Source organism: Rhinolophus ferrumequinum, chromosome 17 (assembly GCF_004115265.2).
Source record: "Rhinolophus ferrumequinum isolate MPI-CBG mRhiFer1 chromosome 17, mRhiFer1_v1.p, whole genome shotgun sequence".
Lineage (NCBI taxonomy): Eukaryota > Metazoa > Chordata > Mammalia > Chiroptera > Rhinolophidae > Rhinolophus > Rhinolophus ferrumequinum.
The window spans coordinates 50,158,748-50,179,043 of record NC_046300.1 but is presented as its reverse complement, the minus strand read 5'-3'; the positions used below and the strand labels follow the sequence as shown (position 1 = coordinate 50,179,043).

The 20,296-nt window shown below is 42.6% G+C and overlaps 1 protein-coding gene across 1 annotated transcript in view; it reads right to left on the bottom strand.

The window, feature by feature from the left end:
- Nucleotides 1-20,296, bottom strand: part of CACNA2D3 (calcium voltage-gated channel auxiliary subunit alpha2delta 3) — an 841,437-nt gene that overhangs the window by 75,250 nt on the left and 745,891 nt on the right. The window contains 3 exon segments of the mRNA XM_033132710.1: nt 660-722; nt 10,235-10,279; nt 11,255-11,316. Coding sequence (XP_032988601.1) covers nt 660-722; nt 10,235-10,279; nt 11,255-11,316 — 170 coding nt within the window.

The window sequence follows — 20,296 nt, the reverse complement described above, 5'->3', positions numbered from 1 at the left end:
TTTATAATTTCTAAATACAGTGGAGATTTCTGTGCTCGGCCCTATAGCTTGTTTTTCTTCCATCTCTTTCCCTCCTGCCCCCACAAGTCTCAGTCAAATGAAGGACATTCTTTGTCTGTCTATGGATCCCTGTCCTTCAGTGTTGAGAGCCCAAGTTAATCTTTGAACTCAGGTAACTGATTTTCAAAAAGCAAAAACCATAAAGAATAATTATGTTGGATATATATCTGTGTCTGTGTACATAAAAATTATATATATATGCGTGTATATATATATACACATATATATATACACACACACATATATATGAAGATAAATTATCAAAAGGAGGAAAACTCCTTAAAATTGCCCAAACTCTTTAAGGCACCTCTACCCTTGAGGCAAAGAGATTTATAAATTGAACATTTTATGAGTGAGAGAGCAGACCCTGAGCTCTACAGGACCCCCCCGCCCCCCACTAGGAGGTAAAAACTCTTTGGGGCCTGCTGAGAAGTAGGCTCTGACATTCTTAGAAGGATGGAAATACGGTTTTATAATCTCCTGCTATTACCTCTTAAATATCAATCATTGTCTCAAAGTTTTAACACCATAATTTGTTTTCCTTGACCCAAGCACGTTGTGAATGCCTTACTCTGAGTTGGGAGAAATTTCACACTCACCTGTGTGTAGTCTTCAGACACCAGAATAAATCCATTATTGTCTATGAGGTAACAGTTCACAGTCTAGAAAATAAAAATACCCCAGGTTCAACTCTGTATCCTCAGACTGCTTTTACACAAAATGACGTACTTCCAACCCGAGCGCAACCTATTTTAGGTTGTTTTTGGGGAATTGGAAATGCCTCTGGCTGTAGGAGGTAATGCCAGGGTGAAGCTAACCCCACTGTTAACGTGTGCAGAACTCACCAACAAAAGTAAAACACCAAGCAAGCCTGAACACCCCAGATTAGGATAAGAAAGACTATACATTAAAACAATCATTAAGTACAGTTTGTCTTCGTTTTATTTTCTTTATATGACCTGAATAATATTCCCCAGGAACACAGCGTTCAGAGGCCCCGAGCCCATATTCGTAGCAGTTGAAGTGCAGGCTGTTTGGAAAGCAAAACGCCAGTACAGTGTCATTACTCTAATGATGTATCAATGAAAACACCGCGACAGCTCAGAAGACCATCAGGGGACCAGGTAATATTTTTTAATTTGTTCATAGACTTAGGCGGTAGGGGGAGGGTTAAGGGGCCGACTTCTGTTAAAGGGGCCCCTCAGGCCTCCTAAAGGTTTTCAAACTGTGTTTTTAATTGGGAGCTGGATTTGGAGGCAGGGCTGTTAGCTTTTGGTAGCTCAGACTTATAAATTGTGGAAAGCAAGGTAACCCCAAACCTCTGCTTCCCCCACACTACTTTAATCTCAAGTGAATGATTTGCTACAGGCTAAGTTTTAATTACAGTGCTGTGGAGTTTAAACTTAAGGTTTAATTCCGTCCTTGATGTAACTCAGTTTCTATTTATTGCAGCTTTACATACCAACTGCAACATTTAATTTGTAACATATCTTTACCCTGAGCTAAACTCCCCCTCGCTCCAGGTCACCACAGGGCTGGTGTTTTCTGGGACATTTACCTATCCACGGAGTTGGTTTTAGTCAGGCATAAAAAGTACAGCATTGAGTTGATCAGAAAGATTCATCTTTATTACTACGCAGTGGTGGCGGATCAGCAGAAAATGAAAAACCCTGCTAGTGACTTTTATAAAAGATTTGGCTGCTTTGATGAGCAATGGGATGTCTCTCAGTTATTCAAGACGGCCAGATCAATGACTTGGGTAACTTGGTCACACTCTTGCTACCTGAAGAAGCTCTTAGCTGCATGGATACTGCTTTGGCCCTGGTGGGAATTCTGACAAACTCCATTCTCCGTTTTTTGGAGATAGCATTATGGAAGGAATCTCATAGAGCTGTGCTGTCCAATATGGCAACCAAGAACTACATGCCAACTTAAATTCAAGATTAAGTTAATTAAAATTAAAATTAAAAATCCAGTTCCTCCGTTGCACGAGTCACATTTCAAGTGTTTCACAGTAGCTGTAGCTAATGATTATACTTTTGGACATTTCCATCCCTGTAGAAAGTTCTTTCAGACAGCAGTGGGTTTGTTTTGTTTTGTTTGTTTTTTTTTTTTTAGATTAGTACTCCAATGAGTTTTAACCCGGTTTACATTGGGTCATATTAGATCAATCCATATCGTCGTTTATTTGAATGTCATGATCCTCATTTTCCAGGTCTAGACACTGAAGGATACTCAATTCAATCAGGGAATACATGTTGAGTATGGGAATGGCCTCTATACTCAGATATTGACTCGCTAAATCCTCCCAGGTGTGTAGAGAATCAAAAGTCATCATAACCCACCCCTCATTATAAAATTGGTTCCCACTCAAACATCCCTAGCCAATAAATAGTACTCTTTATATTAGACCTATATCTTTGGTCAGTATCTCTGTTTGTCTAATATTATAAACATTGGACAATACAAGGCAGGTGCAAAGGAAATAGATTATAAAGTCAATTGAAAATCTTGTGAAAGAGGCAAGATTTCATGAAGTCCAAGAGAGTGAGGTTGGAGATCAGCTCTGATCACAGAGGTAGCCATTGGCACATTAGGATCTGTCAGATGTAACACATGAAGAAAGAAAAGAAAAAAATCACCACAGATAATATGAAAGAGGCTTCCAAAGAGAATGAGTTCAAAAGCAAGGGACTAAGAGAAGCTCCTGGGATAAAGTGATCAAACTGTACCATATTTGACTCTACTGTGATCATTCTGAGAATTCTGAGTAAAGAATTCTATATCATTTATAATTTTATAATTTTATCAGAAACATTATATAATTGACCCTTGAACAACCTGGGTTTGAACTGTGCTGGTGCACTTATATGTGGATTTTTTTCCAATAAACACTGTAAATGTATTTTTCTTCCTTATGATTTTCTCACACTGTCTTTGCTCTACCTTACTTTATTGTAAGACTACAGTATATAATACATATAACATAGAAAATACGTGTTAATCGACAGTTTATGTCAGCAGTAAGGCTTTCCCTCAACAGTAGGCTGGCTATTAGCTAAGTTTCTAGAAAGTCAAACGTTTACACACAGATTTTCAACTGTGTGTGGGGTCGGAGCCTCCAACCTCTGTGTCGTTCAAGGGTCAACTATCCTTTCAACTCCCAAACCCCACTAAACTTATTTCTTTGTTTGTAGAATTAGAGTACAACTGCAATTATAACCTAAGTTTCTTCAATGAAATACATGTATTTTCACAAGTTCCACTTCATTTAGAGACAACGCTTCAATGAAATGTTTCATTATGTGCTGCAAACAAGGACCTCTGTGCTCCTTATACGGACGAGCAGTGGGTGGAACGGAGGGCGGCTGGCCACTACTTGCCTGTCAGGTACCTGCCCTTGCTCCCCGCTCTCTTCTGGTGTGGAAGGAACAGAGGTGAGAGTTCAAGAGCAGGAGGTAAGGCTGTTTTAACTCAGAACTTGGAAAACCAAGCTGTAGGAATAGGAAGATGACAAGTTGGGAGAACACCAGTGGAAAACGATAACACCAAGAAGTTTTTCTTAAAACATGTGATCCTTTCTAATAATATGATGACTGAATAGGCTGAATAAAGCAATAATACTACCAAGAAGAAGACAAAAGAAGAAGAATGGCGGCTACAGGAGGACATCAGCTCATGCAGTTCTTACTTTTCACAACATCAAGTAGGGATTATCCACTTGGACAGAGGAGAAAACTGAGGCCAGAGAGGTTACCTTCCCCAAGGTCACACAGTGAAGCAAGTAGACAGGAGCCCAGTGCTATGGGACCCCAAAGCTCACGGCTTCCATGGGCCAAGTCATGTTCTCAGCAAAGACAACAGGACACAGTTACAGTCCTGGGGGTCCTGCTGGCTCCTGGAAGGCTTTTCCTGTTCGAGAAAAGTCATCCCTTAACATACATAGAGCTAAGGACATATCTCATCTGCCACATGTCACCAAAGGAAACATGACAAATGACAGAAAAACCTGCCAGACCCGTTAAGACACCTAGTGTCTGGAGTGTCATTATTATGGCTGAAAACAAGTAAGTAAAACCAACAAAAACCAACTGGTGTTTGGGGTCATTTGGTAAAGTGGTATCAACCCCAATTTGAGGTCTCTGGACTCCCCAATTGCATTATTTTTCAATTAATATCTGAAACCAAGAGACTTAGTCAGATACAGCTGAGGGGGATTTTCTGTACGTCCCCATCCCTTGCTAAGGAACAATCTATGGAAGAAAAAAAACACAGAAAAAAACATTATAAGCTACCATCTAAAAATCCACTTGATGATCCACTCATTTTGGTCTGATTGTTCTACATCCTACCAGCTGGTGTCGGGAAGAGGAACAGGAGGGCTGCCCAAGGTTGCTGGAGGTCTGCACGCATGAGCTTCCCTTTGCTCCAAAGGTGCCTCACCTTTGCTCCAGCACAGTGGGCCTGCTCTCCCGGGTCAGGACTGGGGAATAGCATTTACTTCATCTGCACTGAGTACCGATTGGCATTTACTTCTTGGACCAAGCTTCCCTTTAACATTTTTTTTTTTGTTTTTAATTTACTTTTTCTTCCTTACATTAGGATTCCATGGAAGGACCTTGGTGGCAGAGAAGATGCCGTACTGTATTTATTGATGAGTAAGTTTGAATTTCAAGGTTACACAGATAATCCAAAGATCTGGGCACACTATTGAGCAAAAAACAGATACTGCCAACATTATAATTTGCAAATCACTGAGAAAATCACAAGTCAAAAGCGAGGATGCTGTGTCATTGAAGTGGACCTGGATCGCTGACTCTGAAAGATGGTATTAAGGTTTCAGAGGCAATGCTGTTGTGTTAGGTAAATTTAGTCACCACGATGACTTCCTGAACAGACCTCCCTGCCAACAACTGCTTGGATTAAATTATTATTGGGACGTGCAGTGGAGTGGAGTAAGCCCGCTGGAATTAGGGGAGCAGAGCACTGGATTATGGAAAAATCAGGACAGAATTAGCCAGATTCCTGTCTGACCAATTGTTTTCTCTAGTCTCTTTACTAAAAATAATATTCAGTTGCCCTCTCCACTCCCCCTCCAGTAAAAGGAAACGAAGGAGATATTTTCTTAGCTTTCCCTCACTATACTACTTTTCCTCCATTATTAAGCCAAAACTCTGAGAAGGTGTCTGCCCATCACCCTGTTCCAAGAGTAGACTGACAGGCTAGAGAAATGGAGCCCTACGTTTTCACAGCTGTTGGAGACACTGACTCCACAGCCACCTTTGACAAAACATCTAGGGATGTGGTTGTCTGAAAAATGCAGAGATAAAGACAGAGAGGGAGAAAGGCAGAGAGAAGTTGGTTTTTGTTGTTGTTGTTTTTTTTAAAGACATCTTTCTTCAACTATTTGATGATGCAGTATTGCTCAGAAGAGTCCGATTCCAGGTCACAAAGGCAGAACAGGCAGAAGTCAAGGTGAAAGCCCAAAACCAGGCCATGGAAATTGGGCAGTCAGACAGTAAGGAAGGGTACCTGGAGGTGAGAAACAGAGCACCAAGCTTGTGTTCTCTGGAAGAAGGTATTAGCCCCGAGGAGGCTAAGATACTAGCTTGAGAATCAGAGACTCTGATATTTGCTATCAGTGTGACTTTGCACAAAGTCTGTTAACACTCTGAGTCTCAGTTTTCTTATCTGAAAGATGGAGATAGCAATAATTATTTCATGAGGTTGTTGAGAAGATTAAGTGGGAGGGTGAGTGCAAAGTGCTGAGCACAGTGTGAAGTGCGTAGCGGAGAGTAAGCCCTCAGAGAAACTGTGCTGACATCCTGTCAGCAAATGATGTTTATTGGTCACCTACTATGTGCCAGCTTTATAAGCATCCTAATGTTACACATTTAGAGTTTCTCAGAGAGGGAAGTTGTTCCACAATTCATAGCAAAAGGTTGTGGAGGCAGATTGGTTGCCTGTTGTTTTCATGTGTGAGGAGAAAGAGAGAGGAGAGAGAAGGGAGAAGGGGGATGGCTGGGTTCTTACACCTGACGGTGGGGCTTGAGTCTCTGCATCTCAGGCACACAAGGTGCCACTTCTTGCTACCTTTTCTCCAAGTCTCACAACCAGACCCCTAATAAAATGATTGTGGAACAGCTTGGCCCTTACTTCACGTCACTTGGTGTATCTTTTCATCGTAGGTCAACCATCATGCCAAAATTCTCTCTTCTTAAAAATAATTTTATTTTCCAATGAGAGTCGACATACAATATTATATTAGTTTCAGGTGTACAACAGGGTGACTAGACAGTTATAGAACTTATGAAGTGATCACCCGATAAGTCTAGCACCCATCTGATAACTATACATAGTTATTACAATACCATTGACTATAACCCCTGTGCTGTCCTTTACATCCCAGTGACTGTTTTAGAACTGCCAAGTTGTACTTCTTAGTCCCATGACCTTTGTGACCCATCCTCCCAACCAACCCTCCTATCTGGCAACTATCAATTCATTCTCTGTATCTACGAATTGTTTCTATTTTGATTGTTGGTTTATCAAAATGCAAAGAGGTCACTTTGGACAGAAGTACCGAGTAGGAGTCACCTGTGCCCTTGCCCTCAATAGCTATTCCAATGACCCTCCAGCCCCCACTGGCTGGGCTGGGTGATTCCAGAGATGGAGGCACCTGGCTACCTGAGTTAGCCCTTCCTACAGCCTGTCATACTTCAAGGCAGCATTTCAGATTCCACAGGAAACGCCCAAAAGGCCTTACAAGTCTAATCACTACCAGTAGTCTCTAGTCCTTTGGAATCAGAGAAGATGGCAATTGAATTTGAATATGAAAATCTCTGCCCATTCCCTGCCCCCACATGTCCTCCAAAGGCCTCAGTAGCTGAGAACCTTCTTATTGTCCACTCTTTTTGCAGAATGTTGTGTCCTCATCAGAAGATGGTGGCTGTGGAAAAGTCATTGGGAGGAGAGAATGAGAGGTTGAGGAGACAATGGTTCCCATGGATCAGACTGACACCAGAGGTGGGCACGGCCTTCTTTCTTCCCTTCCTTCTGAATGCCACCCAGGTGTCCATAGACCACAATAAACCTTTGCTACGGCAGTCCCTTGCCTGTGGTAATCGACGCCTGTAAAGCAGTTATGCTCTGGGCATTGTCTTCAATGTCATGCCCTTCTTTATCTTCAGTGACTTAAATGTTACTCCTCAGAGAAGCCTTCCCTGAGCACCCCCTATTAATTCAATTCATAGCACTTACTACGGTTGATAATCACACACGGCATCCCCCCTACTAACCACTTAGCTCCTGGAGCACAAGGAGCCATTTCTGACTCTGCTGCCCATTGGCTCCCCAAGGGGCAAGAGGTAGCAGGCACATGAGAAAGGCTCAGTAAACATGTCTTGAAGGAATGAATGAGTATATGAAGTACTGCCTCTACACTCTGCAGTTCACGCTCACCCTGGGTGGACTGGAGCTCCTTGAAAATCTTGTCGCTGCCTGGGCCAACCAAAGATGCATATCTACAAGATGGGAAGACATCTGGACAGACAGACTCCACCCACCAGCCCAGGGAACTCCAGCCAATGTCCAAGGAGTCCACTGGTGGGTGAGACAAGGGGGCCAGAGTGGATCCAAGGCAAAGCGTGTCTGATAAATCTGAGGGAGTTGGGCCAGGTCTTCCGTGCAGAGAAGGCATAAGCATGTGAAATTAATGAGCCCCCACACCTGTTTTTAATGGGGACCTGATCACTTGAGGGCAGTTGGGGGAGAAGAGGGACACAGTCTCAAAGGCTTAATTAAAAGTTATGAAAGTAGAATGACACATGGAGAAAGTCTGCCGAGAGGTTGGAAAGGGGCCTCAGTGGGATGGCAGGGATGGCTTTTCCATCTAAAACAATGTCAACTGGTTGCCTGAAGCCCAAACTGAAGAGTCAAAACGGGAAATGGGTGGCAGTTACGAAGTGTAAAATGAGAACAGCTGAGTATCAGGTCAAGTTCGGCAATCAGAGCAGATGCGATGCTTAACTTTCAAAGCATGTGAACCTTTAAAAACGACATTTGAATGGAGGTTTATCCCAATAGCTGCTGAAGACAATCATTAGTAGTGAGGACGACATCTTACCTTGTACTTATAACATCCAGGGGAAATGGACAATTGCCTGAAGTGCACATTGCTGTTTGAGGGTTCCGATTTAGGAGAACCACTATGCTAAGGGAAGAAAATTTCAGCAGACATTTTTGGTTTATAGCTAACATTTATCAAGTGCTTGGCAATTGCCAGGAGCTATGCCGTGCATTTTTCATATATCATCCCATTCATTCCTCATGATTACTCTGGGAGGTGGCTATTTCTATCTCCATTGTAGTGCTGAGGAAACTGAGACACAGAGAGGCTCAGAAACTTGCCCAAGGTCACATAGCCTATTACTGTCAGAGTCACGCTGCGAAGTAATCTTAGCTCCATAGCCTGCACATGTAACTACCTCTGAAATCAGTCATTGAACAACAAGCGCATATTAGATGTTTCTAAGTGGGAATTCATTCCCACTTTTAAAAAATATGCAAATTTTAATTGTGAATTTGATGACTATTCTAGTTGTCATTTGCCTTTGTTTTTGTATGTCAGGATCCACAGGGGCAGAGTGGGTTGTAGGAAGATTATTGCTTTATTCATCAAACTGTTTAACCAACTATCCATCTGCCATCCAACCTACCGATAGCGAACCAATCAAGCAACCAACCAACTAGCAACCCACCCAATAAACCAGCCAACGAATTAACCAACCAATCAACCAACTATCCAAACCACATCTATTGCACCAGTCAACCACCATCCAGTCAGTCACCCAACTACCCAACCAAGTATCCTCAGTTCTGTTACCATAAATTGGGATTAGTAATTGTACCTTCACTGTACAAGTGAAGGGATCAATCAATATTATTATTGATCTGTGTTGTCTTGAGCTGAGTACTTCCATATGACAATAATGTCGCAAAGGCAGAGGACAGGTTTGAAGCTACTTGTCTATTCTACAGATGGCATCCCCAAACTTACTGAAAGGGTGTTGGTCATAAAACATCAGGCGATGCTCCTTCCCAAAAGAAAATTATTTTTGATCTGACAGTCAGAAAAAGTGGGGCTTCTGCTGAAAAGCTGATTGACTGGCTTTTACTTTTTGGATAGTGACTCATATAACAATTATGGTGTTTTTTTTTTTTTTAAACTGGCTGCCAGATCTTTGGGGACTGTGCATTGTAGCTTCCAACTTCTTCCCTTTAATACTTCTCTACTTATTTTGCCATTGCCTACTTTTCTGAAATATACTTCTACACTATGTTTTCTGTGTTGAAATTATGTTTGGCTAGGATTTCTTAAACCCCTGTGGTAACCAGAAGAAATATAAATAAATGATTATTTATAAGTTCCAGTGTACTCATTCACTAATGTTTAGCTAACACAGAGAGAGAAAGGCCACTGGAGCCAAAGTAAAAGACCACTACACATCTGCTTGCTCTAAAACATAGGGCAGAGGGTGTGTAAAGACGAAAGCTGTAAAAACGTAAGTATGATGGGCAGACTTATGGCAGGGGTACGTTTTTGTCTTCCATTGCTCATGTGTGGGATTCAAATTCCTCCTCCCAAAGGAGTAAGAGAGAGATAAAGAGAAAGAAGAAGGGAGGGAAGGGGAGCTGTACGAGAGAAACTTGTTCCAATTTTCAACTCGTAGCTCGTCAACTCATTTCGTACATGACATTAAGCAAATCATTGAATTTCTCGGATCCTTAATTTCCCCCTCTGCAAAACAGGAGAACCATTCCTACCCATTTCTCTAGGTTGTTATGAGAATAAGAAGATAACACATGGGGGGGAAAGCTTTGAGCATTGTAACGTGAGCATCAAATGGCAGTAATTTGTATTTTTCTCTTTAAAATGCCAAAATTCCAACAGTGCTGTCCATGGGACATTAAAAGCACATTTCTCCAGCTCTCATAAATTACCTGATTGGAAGGAGAAGGGGGGAAAAAAAAAAAGAAAGAAACAAAGCAAATATTCTTGGGTTTTGGGAGATTGGTCCAGAGCAATCTGTCAGACCTGGCTCTGTTTATGGCCGCATTCCCTCTGTGAAAAAGTATCCTCTGTCACCTCACCTTGGCCAAGAGGCCTTCTTACCTCATCATCGCAGCTGATGGAGCATTTGCCATCCAGAGAGGCACACTGTGGGTGGGGGGAAAGCAGGGAGAAACGTGTTATTTGGACATCCCAGTGTCTGCTAGGCTGCCACTTAGTTACTCAAGGAAAAGCTAGCAGAGTCCTTGCCTGTTATGTAAATCCCAAATTTCATCCAAAGGGAATGATCCAAGGTGAGTCTCACCTGCCCTCTCTAGGATTAATACAAATTCCAAATAGTAATATCATAGACAAATTGGGGCTGGCGGACCTCTTTTTCATTTGCATTCATGTTGTTTGCAATATTGATATCTTTTTAAGATCTCATTTTTTTTAAGGTCTCAAGAAATACAATTCTGTAATTATTTTTCAATTAATTCATCGCCAGTAACTTTTCAAAAAATAAACTCCTCGCTGTGTTCTTATAGTTTCCTAAAGTATCTTCATTTAAGAAATGATATTATCATCCAGACATTTAGCACGGAAGCAACAAATGTGTTGTCATTTCTGCTGAATTACTGAACAAATACCACTGCAACTACTTAGTACAGACAGCATAGTACTAGGGAAGAATGCTCCAGATTCTCCAAGGCAAAGAAGCCCTCTGGCCTAAGAAGGCAGATGCAGGCAGAGCCAGCTCTAGTTATGCAAAGGCCTTCAAAAGTGCGATAAGGAGATTCACAAATAAAGAACCAGGCAGCAGAAGACGAGAAGAAAGTCACTATGAAAATTCACAAAAGTCTCCAGCATTCAAAAGGAAAATGCATCCCCTGGAAAGCCACTATGTTGATCTCACAATTAGAACTGTTTACAGGAGCAAATCTCCTGCTCTCCCAGCATGTGATGTCTAACATGCTGACAGCCCTTTATTTTGCAGTGAAATGAAAGGTAACCTGAGCAGCCGGCAGTTCATTTTACAAACATTCATCGGAAATCTGGCACTTGTAGGCTCCGGGTACCCAAATGTGAACACCTGTATAATAACAGTGCTGCTGATGCTTCAGTGTGCTGATTATAACTTACCTGTCTGCTGGCAGTCCAGAACTTCCTTTGGAAAAATTCAAGTTTCATCTGAATGCCTACAGCTGGGAGACATTATAAATAAAACAAAGCATTAGAGATCCCTTACACATTTTTTTTAAGGTTATCACTGAAAATTATCTGTCACGGCAAGAAGCTGATATAAGCTGATATCAGATAAGAACATGTAAAAACTAAATTTACAGTGACGCATACAACTGAGACATTTTATCTTTCAGGTAAGGAATTCTCACAAGTACCTGTACTCACGGAACTCGACATAGAGCAAAACAAGCACAGTGCAGACAGTTCTTTAGAGACATATTACTGGGGTATTTCTAAAAGTCATACACTTGTGGCTCCCTCCCACCCCCGACACAAGCTAAAAAGAGGAATAGAAAACAGATATTCAGAAGATCACTGTTTCTTCAGAATTCCTGTTTTAGAAACTTGCATTTCTATAACACATTATACATGTGTTTGTGAGATATGAAATTTGAAAAGCGCTTGTCCTGAGGCTGGTATTTGGAAGTGAGTCACTTTGCTGTGATGTGACTTAGTTTTACTGGCCCCCAGGATTCACATCTCAATGAGCTTCTCTCCCCAGGAACTCTGAGGGAATTATACAATTCTGTTTGCGAAAAGCTCCCTAAAGCAACAGTGAATGCTAGTTCTAGTGAAAGAATCGTACAGAAAGGGGAGAAGTTAAGAAAGTGACTTGAACTTTGGGACGTGGAATTTGGTAGAACCTCAGAACTGTGACAATATGTCTCTCCGTGAAGCCAAGACAACATAAACAACTATTAAAACCGATGCAAAAGTGCTCGAGTCAGGGCTGAAAACTTGTCAGACGGAGAGAAAACTTTAGAGGAGTTTGAAAGAATGAGACTCTGTGCTGGAAATACTGGACTCCCTGTGGGATACCATTTACCCTGGGGCAGTTTTGCAAACTCCAGTCCTCTGCACACATCCTCCCCAAGTTTTGCCATATCTATATACCACCAGTATTGTTATTTATCTTTCCATGTTTTTTTTTCTTTTAAGTATCTAAAGTAACTTCGACTTAAGTAATACAATCTATCAAAAGAAATACACAATTACAAAAATCATGTTCACTTGATACTCTTAAAATCTTGCATGCCACCATGTTGGACTCCCCAATTGGGTAATCACTGCTGTGTTGGCTACAGGGACTTGAAGATTCATGATGGTCCTGGGCTGTTACCTGTATAACTATCCAGCATGTTCCTATCTCCTAAAGAATTGTTAAAGCAAGGCCTGAGAGTCAAGGCTGACTGGGGTCTATATATTTGCAGAGACTCATCCTCTATCTTTGCACTTAGAGTGTCAGACTCTAGGAAAGGACTAGCGCTCCGCATGGCTGCTGTTTGCAGAATGGGAAGTCTCTGAGATGAGCTATTTCTGCACTCTGGCCCCATGCTGCTTAGCCCTAAGCATCCTCCGCCCTCTGGACCACAAGCTCCCCAAAGGCAGAGACCTGTTCTTGCCGCCCACTGGATCCCTGCACCCAGCAAGGTGTGAAGCACACAGATGACCCATCTGTAAACGCGAGCTTTCTAAAAAACCTTTCAGTTGACGTTAGAGTCAGTAGTCAGAGAGAGAGAGATGGAGCAGTAACATGAACATGGATTATAATCTCACCCAGATTAAGGTTTTTCAGTGGCAGTTCTCAACACATTAGAACAACCTGGAGACGTTTAAGGGAAAGCACCCTGCGCTGCTCTCCACCTCCACACCACAACCAGTTAAATCAGAATTTCTGGGAGTGGCATCTAGGAAAGGGGTGTTTAAGAAAAGCACCCCAGATGACCCAAATGAGCAGCCAGAGGCCAGCACGGCTGTGCTATAGGCCTTAGTGAACTGGTCACCCAGGACCTACCACGATGTGGACCACTTTATCAGATGAAAACATGAGATCTTCTTCCCAGCCCCGGAGAAAATATCAGAGAATACCCAAAGGAAGCTGATTTCAGAGCCCGAGGGCTGTTTACTGCATTTTCAGGTGAATCTTGTCGTCCAAAATGCCTGACAGGCGTCATCCCTGCTGGGATGAGCCAATCAAGGAAGCTGTGAACCAGGGTGAAGGCCGGGTTTTCTCAGATCCCGCAGCAGGCAGCGCTAAGAGCCGGCCCTGTGCTTTCAAGAAGGGGCTTGTATCTCTGGTTCTACCAAAGATGGGGAGGGCAGAAGAAAACTGGCTCCAGAGCTGAGGGCCTCAAAACCGTCTTGAAATCCAACCATCGGTGTCTCAGAGGAGAGTGGTAACTGAGTTTCTGCCTCTTTCTCCGTACATCTCTCTCTGCAGCTCCCGTCCTGCATCAGGCTCCAGGCTGGCAGACAGAGAGTATTTCTGAGGCTGTCTCAGGGCCAAGGCCAGCAGCCATGGCAGGCTTTGAGATTCTACTGGATAAAAGCAGAGGGATCTCTGAAAGAGTCACCCCGTGGTGACGGTTCTGTGGTGTTTCTAGCCCTAGCAGCCCAGAGCAGCCCCTGGCCCATCGATCATCTGCTGACTTTCTCCATCAGCGACCCGTGCCCTTTCTGGTACCCCTCCCCTTCTGCGATGGAGCCCTGTTTTCACCTCCCTAATGAAGCTGGTTGCTCCCTCCTGGGTGTTTATCCATCTCACATACTTGCAGCCTGCTATCATCTGCCCCTTTCAGTCTGTACCCCAGCTCCTCAGAGCGCTTTAATCTTTCCTCATGACTCAGTCCCTCCGTCCCATTAATCACGCGGCTGCTTCTCTCTGATCTCATTCCAACAGGCTGCATCCTCTCCCTGGTCCTGATGCCCTAAACTAGACACTGCTTCCCTCTCTCCACACCCACTCTTTTGTCTGGGCCATGGGGTTGATGCCAGAGGGCTCGCACACCGTCCTGACTGCAGTGGGTCCTCTCAGTTTTGCCCTGGCCTTGTTTTTGCTTGCTGACCCCCATACCCGCTCCAGGAATTCTGGCCCCTGGCTTTCCACAGCATGTCTGGGTTTGTAGTATTTTCACCTACAAGTTAATATACTTCTTTATGCTTAAGAAATTCACAAGCCAATTGGTGTGTCAACTTCAGGACTATCTGTTCAGTGGCCTTCTCCCAGCCTAGCTCCAAGCTGGGTCCTAAGAGGAATGAGAGCAGACGCTCTCTCCTTTCCAGGTGGGAAGCAGCCACATGGTAAAGAGGACATCAGAGGCATAAACAGAGAAGCGTGGAACACAGAGGGTGGGGTGGCCTTAGCCTGGAGCAATTGGTGAGAGCTTAGTGAAAAGTAAGGCATGGAAATCTGACCCGTAGGAAAAGTAAGAACAGAAGAAAAGGTATTCCAAGTGCAGAAACAGCACAGGCAAATGATGAGAACTTTTTGAAGACCATTGTGTCTTCTGAGGCTTAAAAGAATGGAAATGGGGGATGTGCAGGCTGAGGTCAAATGGCAAAGGGTCTTGAATGTCAGGCCAAGGCATCTGAAGACTATCCTGGAGGCCAGGGGTTGGCTCAAGTGCCAAATCCAGGTTCTTTTTGTAAATGGAGTTTTATTGAAACACAGCCACACTTGTTTGTTTGCACACTGTCTATGGTAAAAAGGCAGAGCTGAGTAGTTGCAACAGAGACTGAATGCCCCGCAAAGCCTAAAATACGTACTACTTGGCCCTTTACAAAAAAAGTTTGCTGACTCTTGCCGTAGGGCCTGAGGAACCATTTACAATCTTTAAGTAGAGATGTAACAGGACCTCAGATCTATATTTTAGAAAGTCCATGATGAAAGCCTTGAAGAAGAAGTACTAGAGAAATGACAGGGACAGTGGGTGACGAGGACAATGAAATGAGTTTTTGGCAGCCACAGCCACTTGGGACATTTGGCTAATTAGCTCTTAATCATGAAAATGATGTAAAGTGAAAAAAAAAAAAGCCAGAATAAAAATTCCCCCCACAAACAAACAAAAATGCTTAAGAATATCCAGACCAGCTCTATTCAGAAAAACAAATATGAGCTTCCACAAACAGAAATTTATCTTCCTTTCAGGATTTTCCATTGTTTTGTCCCATATGTTATTTTTTTCCTTTTTTTTTCAACTTTTATCAGAAAACATCATTATTTCAGCAAGTCCCACTCTCTTCCCCCTCTCCCAACATATTCCAAATGGAACCTGAGGTATTTGTCATGCCCGTCTAGTTTGTTCTTTCAATAACATTTCAAGCCATAACAGTATGTTCTGATTCAAGTCAATCTTGCTAATTTAATAAGGAAAACAAGGACAGAAAATACTTTAGTGAAACCCAAGTCCCAAAGAGAATGCAGAAAATAAAAACACCATTCCTGGGTTTGAAATTTTTTAGACAGTCCAGAAAATCATCAACATACTTCTCCTGGAGTTGGTGGTGTGAGTTACTTCCATTTCACTAGGAATACTCCCAGGCTCCCTGCTAGGAACCTTCCCCACAAGGATAGAGACAGAGTCCCTTTTCCATAATGGCATCTGGTGGCATCTTAACTCACCTCCCAGGAGCAGAACAGACCCTTGAGATCCTTCCCAATGTGCCAACACATATTGTGTGGGCCCCTTTGACCCCAAGACACTGCAGTGGTCTTTGGAAACCAGCAAAACAGCAGAATCACTGTTATGAAAATTACCATCCCAAAGATCCCCAGAGCCTTTTACGTGAAATACGCAGGCATCTGGAACACTGACATCTCCTTCGGTTATTGAGGCTACTGTTCCTGTAACTCACTCCAACACTCTAAAAGGGCCTGAGTACAGATTTTCAGCACAGCAATACAGACCACAGACTTTTCATTAACTACGTAACTTCCAGACTCCCTCTTTCCCCAACTTTCTAACTTCCTTCCTACCTATTACTTATTTCCCCTTCTTTCCCCCCATGTTTATCAGAAACCTGGTATGTGCTCGGTGGCGAGTGTGCTGAGATAAAACTATGAAGGATGCAATAGCCAGGGCAGGGACCCGGGGAGGGCAGTCAAATCACTAAAGACAGGATGGCACTTCCGCATTCCCAGAGCTGATGGAGACTAGCACACGGCATCATCCAAGCACCAAAACAAACAGGCCATTTCATTCGCAGAATGGCAATGCTGAGTGTACCTGAATCGAGACACACAGCCGACCTCAAACGCTCCTGTCCTGTGATGTCCAAATTGATGGCCACTAGCTATATGTGGCTGCATAAATTAAAATTAAATGAAATGAATAATTTAGTTCCCGAGTTGCAGTAGTCACATTGTAAGTGTTCAATAGCCACACAGGGTTAGCGGCTACTCCCCTGCACCAGGCAGCTCTAGAACATTTTCACTGCAGCAGAGAATTCTATTGCACAGTGATCGGTGACAACAGGAGAAATCACAAAGACGTGGACAAAGACGTGGTGAAGGTCAAGTTCTCCACAGACCTGTCCTTGCCACCCACTCCCTGGAGGTGGAAGAAACAGAGATAACTTAGGTATGAGGATTTAGATCAGCTAGAACTGCCAGGGTGAGAAGACCTGGATTTGTGAGGGGAAGTTGGTAATTAGTTTGCGAGAAACCCGAAGAAATCAATGCAATATGCTCAATGTGGCTACCACCCCCAAGATTTATTTATTTTGCTTTAGAAAATTTGAGAATACAAATTACATTTCCAGTGCTATTATATTCAAATGCATTCAAGATGAAATCATGCATGCATCTCATATCGGTTAATAGACGTACATTCAAGTGTAATCAGAGACTCACCAAAGAACAATGTTACATGTAAAATTAGAAATAAAATAACTTTTTTCATATTGTATTCACTTAGCAATCATTTTCCGTGGACTTGGCCTCCAGTTCCAACATACCCCTAGCAGCACAAATCCCGTTTGTAAAATAGCGCTCACCACGCCTGGCACGCAAGCGTATACAAACACCCCTGCTCCCATTTGTCCAGTCCTCCTGCCGCACAGTATGTTCACATACACATGGAGAGCTCATGCAGGAGACAGAAAAACAATCCTGCCGCCAGCAACGAATCATGGCCAGGAATTTTTGTTTTGTTTTACCAGGAGAACTAGTTGTGAACCCAGTTTCTAAGACTACAGTTTCATCATCTTGGGTACATCACTTTACCTATCTGTCTCTACAGAGTCACACTGGCTTCAGCTTATGAGCCGAACTGTTGTGGGATGGGGATAATTGACACAAAAGAAAATGATGTGTATTAGAACACTCAAAAGGCTTGTCGGTGTTGCCAGAATCATGTTATAAATCACTCCTAGAGTTTTTATCCTTTATTCTTGTATTTCACCACCAAGTATAGCTTTCTTGCCGATACATTGAGACTGAACAGAAAATTCCTCCATGATAAATTCATACTGTCCACTGTTAGCAATGTCCTTTAGGGTGTAATCTTGATGGGTAAACACTCTAAAAAGTTAGTGTACTGAAGAAGGAAAAAAGATGATATAGTAACGGCAACATGAAGCGGAAAACGGATGATGGTTATCTTTCCAGCTGGGCAAGCTTTTGAGAATGGATTTTGTTCGCCTTCCAGGATTAATGAAAGATGTGCTCCCCTCTTCAAACCCTGTCCCTCACCCCTTCTGAAACTGTGATCATTTATGCATATTCAGGACAAGGCTAGACGGGTCAGCGTTGAGAATCCAGAGGGTTACTGTTCAGATACTGGTACTGACAACAACGTGTGCTCATCAGCCAGGCTACCTGGACACACAGCTTCTCAGCTGAGGGGCCACTGCTGGCAGCGAGTGGACAATTATTTCATTCTAGTGCACAGGCAGAGAAACAGACCCCAGAGCTGCCCTGAGCTGGCTTGGTTCACAAACAGGAGTGTTTTCTTCTAATAGATTCCCACCCATGGTGAAGGATATAGTAAAAAACTGTACCTTTATTAGAGGAAATAAAACTATAATAAGTTCATAAATAAAATACCAGTTAAGGATTTCCTATGTATTTCATCAGTGGAATAATTTTTCTTCAAACCCAAATTCTACAAATAAATGCTGGCCATGCATTATCTCGTGCAGAAAACAAGCCCCTCACTGGTCATATTTCTCAAGCAGGGTCGTGGCTGTTTTTAAAGGGCTGGGATAATAATCTGCCACCCCGTCCTCAGACCCGCTTTGACAGTCAAGTCCCTGAATTTCCACTCCTTTGTGCATGATGGCATGGAATGGTGGAGGTGACAGTAACAAGGCCTGGCATATTTAGATTCCAACTTGCCTTAATTAACGGTCAACTCTAATAGCTGCTAGCCAAGCCACATTTGTTTAAATGTTTCTTCTGTTTGTTTTCAAAACAGTTAATTGCAAGTAGAACTAACAATGCAGCTGAATGTCACTTTTTTGGAATATTTCACGATTAACTGGGGGTTTGGAAGAAGGCCACTATTCTGGAGTGTTGAGGAGGAGAACTCTAACCTTCCTTCCATCAAATACGAGCCCATTCCAGAGGTCTGCTAATGTGCAGGATAAATGACTTACCACATGAATAACAATTTAAAATTGTAATGTGAATTATGACATAGCTCATCTGTTAAATATTTCATGTGAAGATTTTAATGAATTGCATGATGGAATGTTGGACAAAAAAGACAACTGAAATCCTGGGACTAATTTGGGCGAAACTGAGAACAGAGTATCCTTGCGAAGATGAGGGGAAAGAAAAGGCAGCTGCACTCACGTCCCCCTGGGTGTCAGACTGGCAAGTCCAAAGGCTTTCTTATAAGATTATAGGGGAGGGAGAATGATCAGCAACAGCCTTTTGAAAATTATTTAGATCAAAGCAATATTCATTTATTATAATCCTGGTAAAGCCCGCACATTAATCTCCAAGGTATGGTATTATTTCAAAAATTCGGGGAAAAAATACATTCTCACAGCAGCAGACTCACCTCCTATTTCAGCCTATGCCAAGCGAAGAAATACAATTATAAAAGGGGAGGAGGTATTTTAAATACAGCCCCCTAACTGATTGCATACTTCATTTCTGAAGTGTTCCCTGTGGTACGGGGGCGGCGGCGGGGGGAGGCAGTAATCTTTCTTATACATGCTTTTAAGTCACAAAGAGCTACATGATACATGTCCGTGGTGAGAGAGAGGGAGGAGAAGCAGGACTCCTTATCACTCAATTGACAACGCGATAGCAGAAGATTTTCTTTGAAGACGCATAGCTGTGGAAGCCCATTTTAATCTAAAACCTTCCCCACCCACCGTCTGGAGCTGGCTTCTGGGAATGTGTGTCGGAAGGCCTGATCCATTTGCCTACACATTTCTTTCATAATCACTTTGTTTTTGTCCTGTCAGAGTTTCTTGGGAGCGGTCACCTTTGGTAATATATAATAAATGACAATTATGCACGTTTCCTCCATTTGGGTTCTAATTATTTGACAGAATCAACGTTGAAACGAGTTAGCAAGACTGTGGAATGGAATAATAATTTTCTTTTCACCCCCGAGCTAATCTGGAAGCATTTTTCCAGACTACATCTGAAGAAACATATATTCCCTCAGCTTTCTGAGGCCAGTGGAGCTGGCATCGAAAAGTTTTTGTCAGATCATTTTATGCTCAAAAAACTCTTCAAATAATATTATTTCAATAAAGTTTTCAAGCCAATACATTTTTAGAGTCAATTCCCATCCTTTCAACCTTTCAGAATAAAACATTTAAGCCTCAGGCTTCGTTGTATTTTAATCAGGGTTACACAAATCAATGTCCATTAAGAAACTATAAGCTTGCAAATTATAGCTCCCCAGTTAATAATTTCTTATTAGGTCACCACCTAATAACAGTTACCAAAGAGATTATAACAAAATCAAGAGTCAGATTTCCAAACATTTCAAAACCCATTAACAGAATAGTCATATATATTTGCCAAGCACCTCTGAGCTGGATGTTTGTGACAATATTTAGTGCCAAGGAGCACTAAAATAGTCATGTGGGTGACTCACGGAGCTGGAAGGATGTGTCCAGCTCCTCTGATTCTGCAGCTCACGTTCCAGGGCACAGAGAAGCAAAGGGACTTATCCAAGCACACTCAGCTCATTT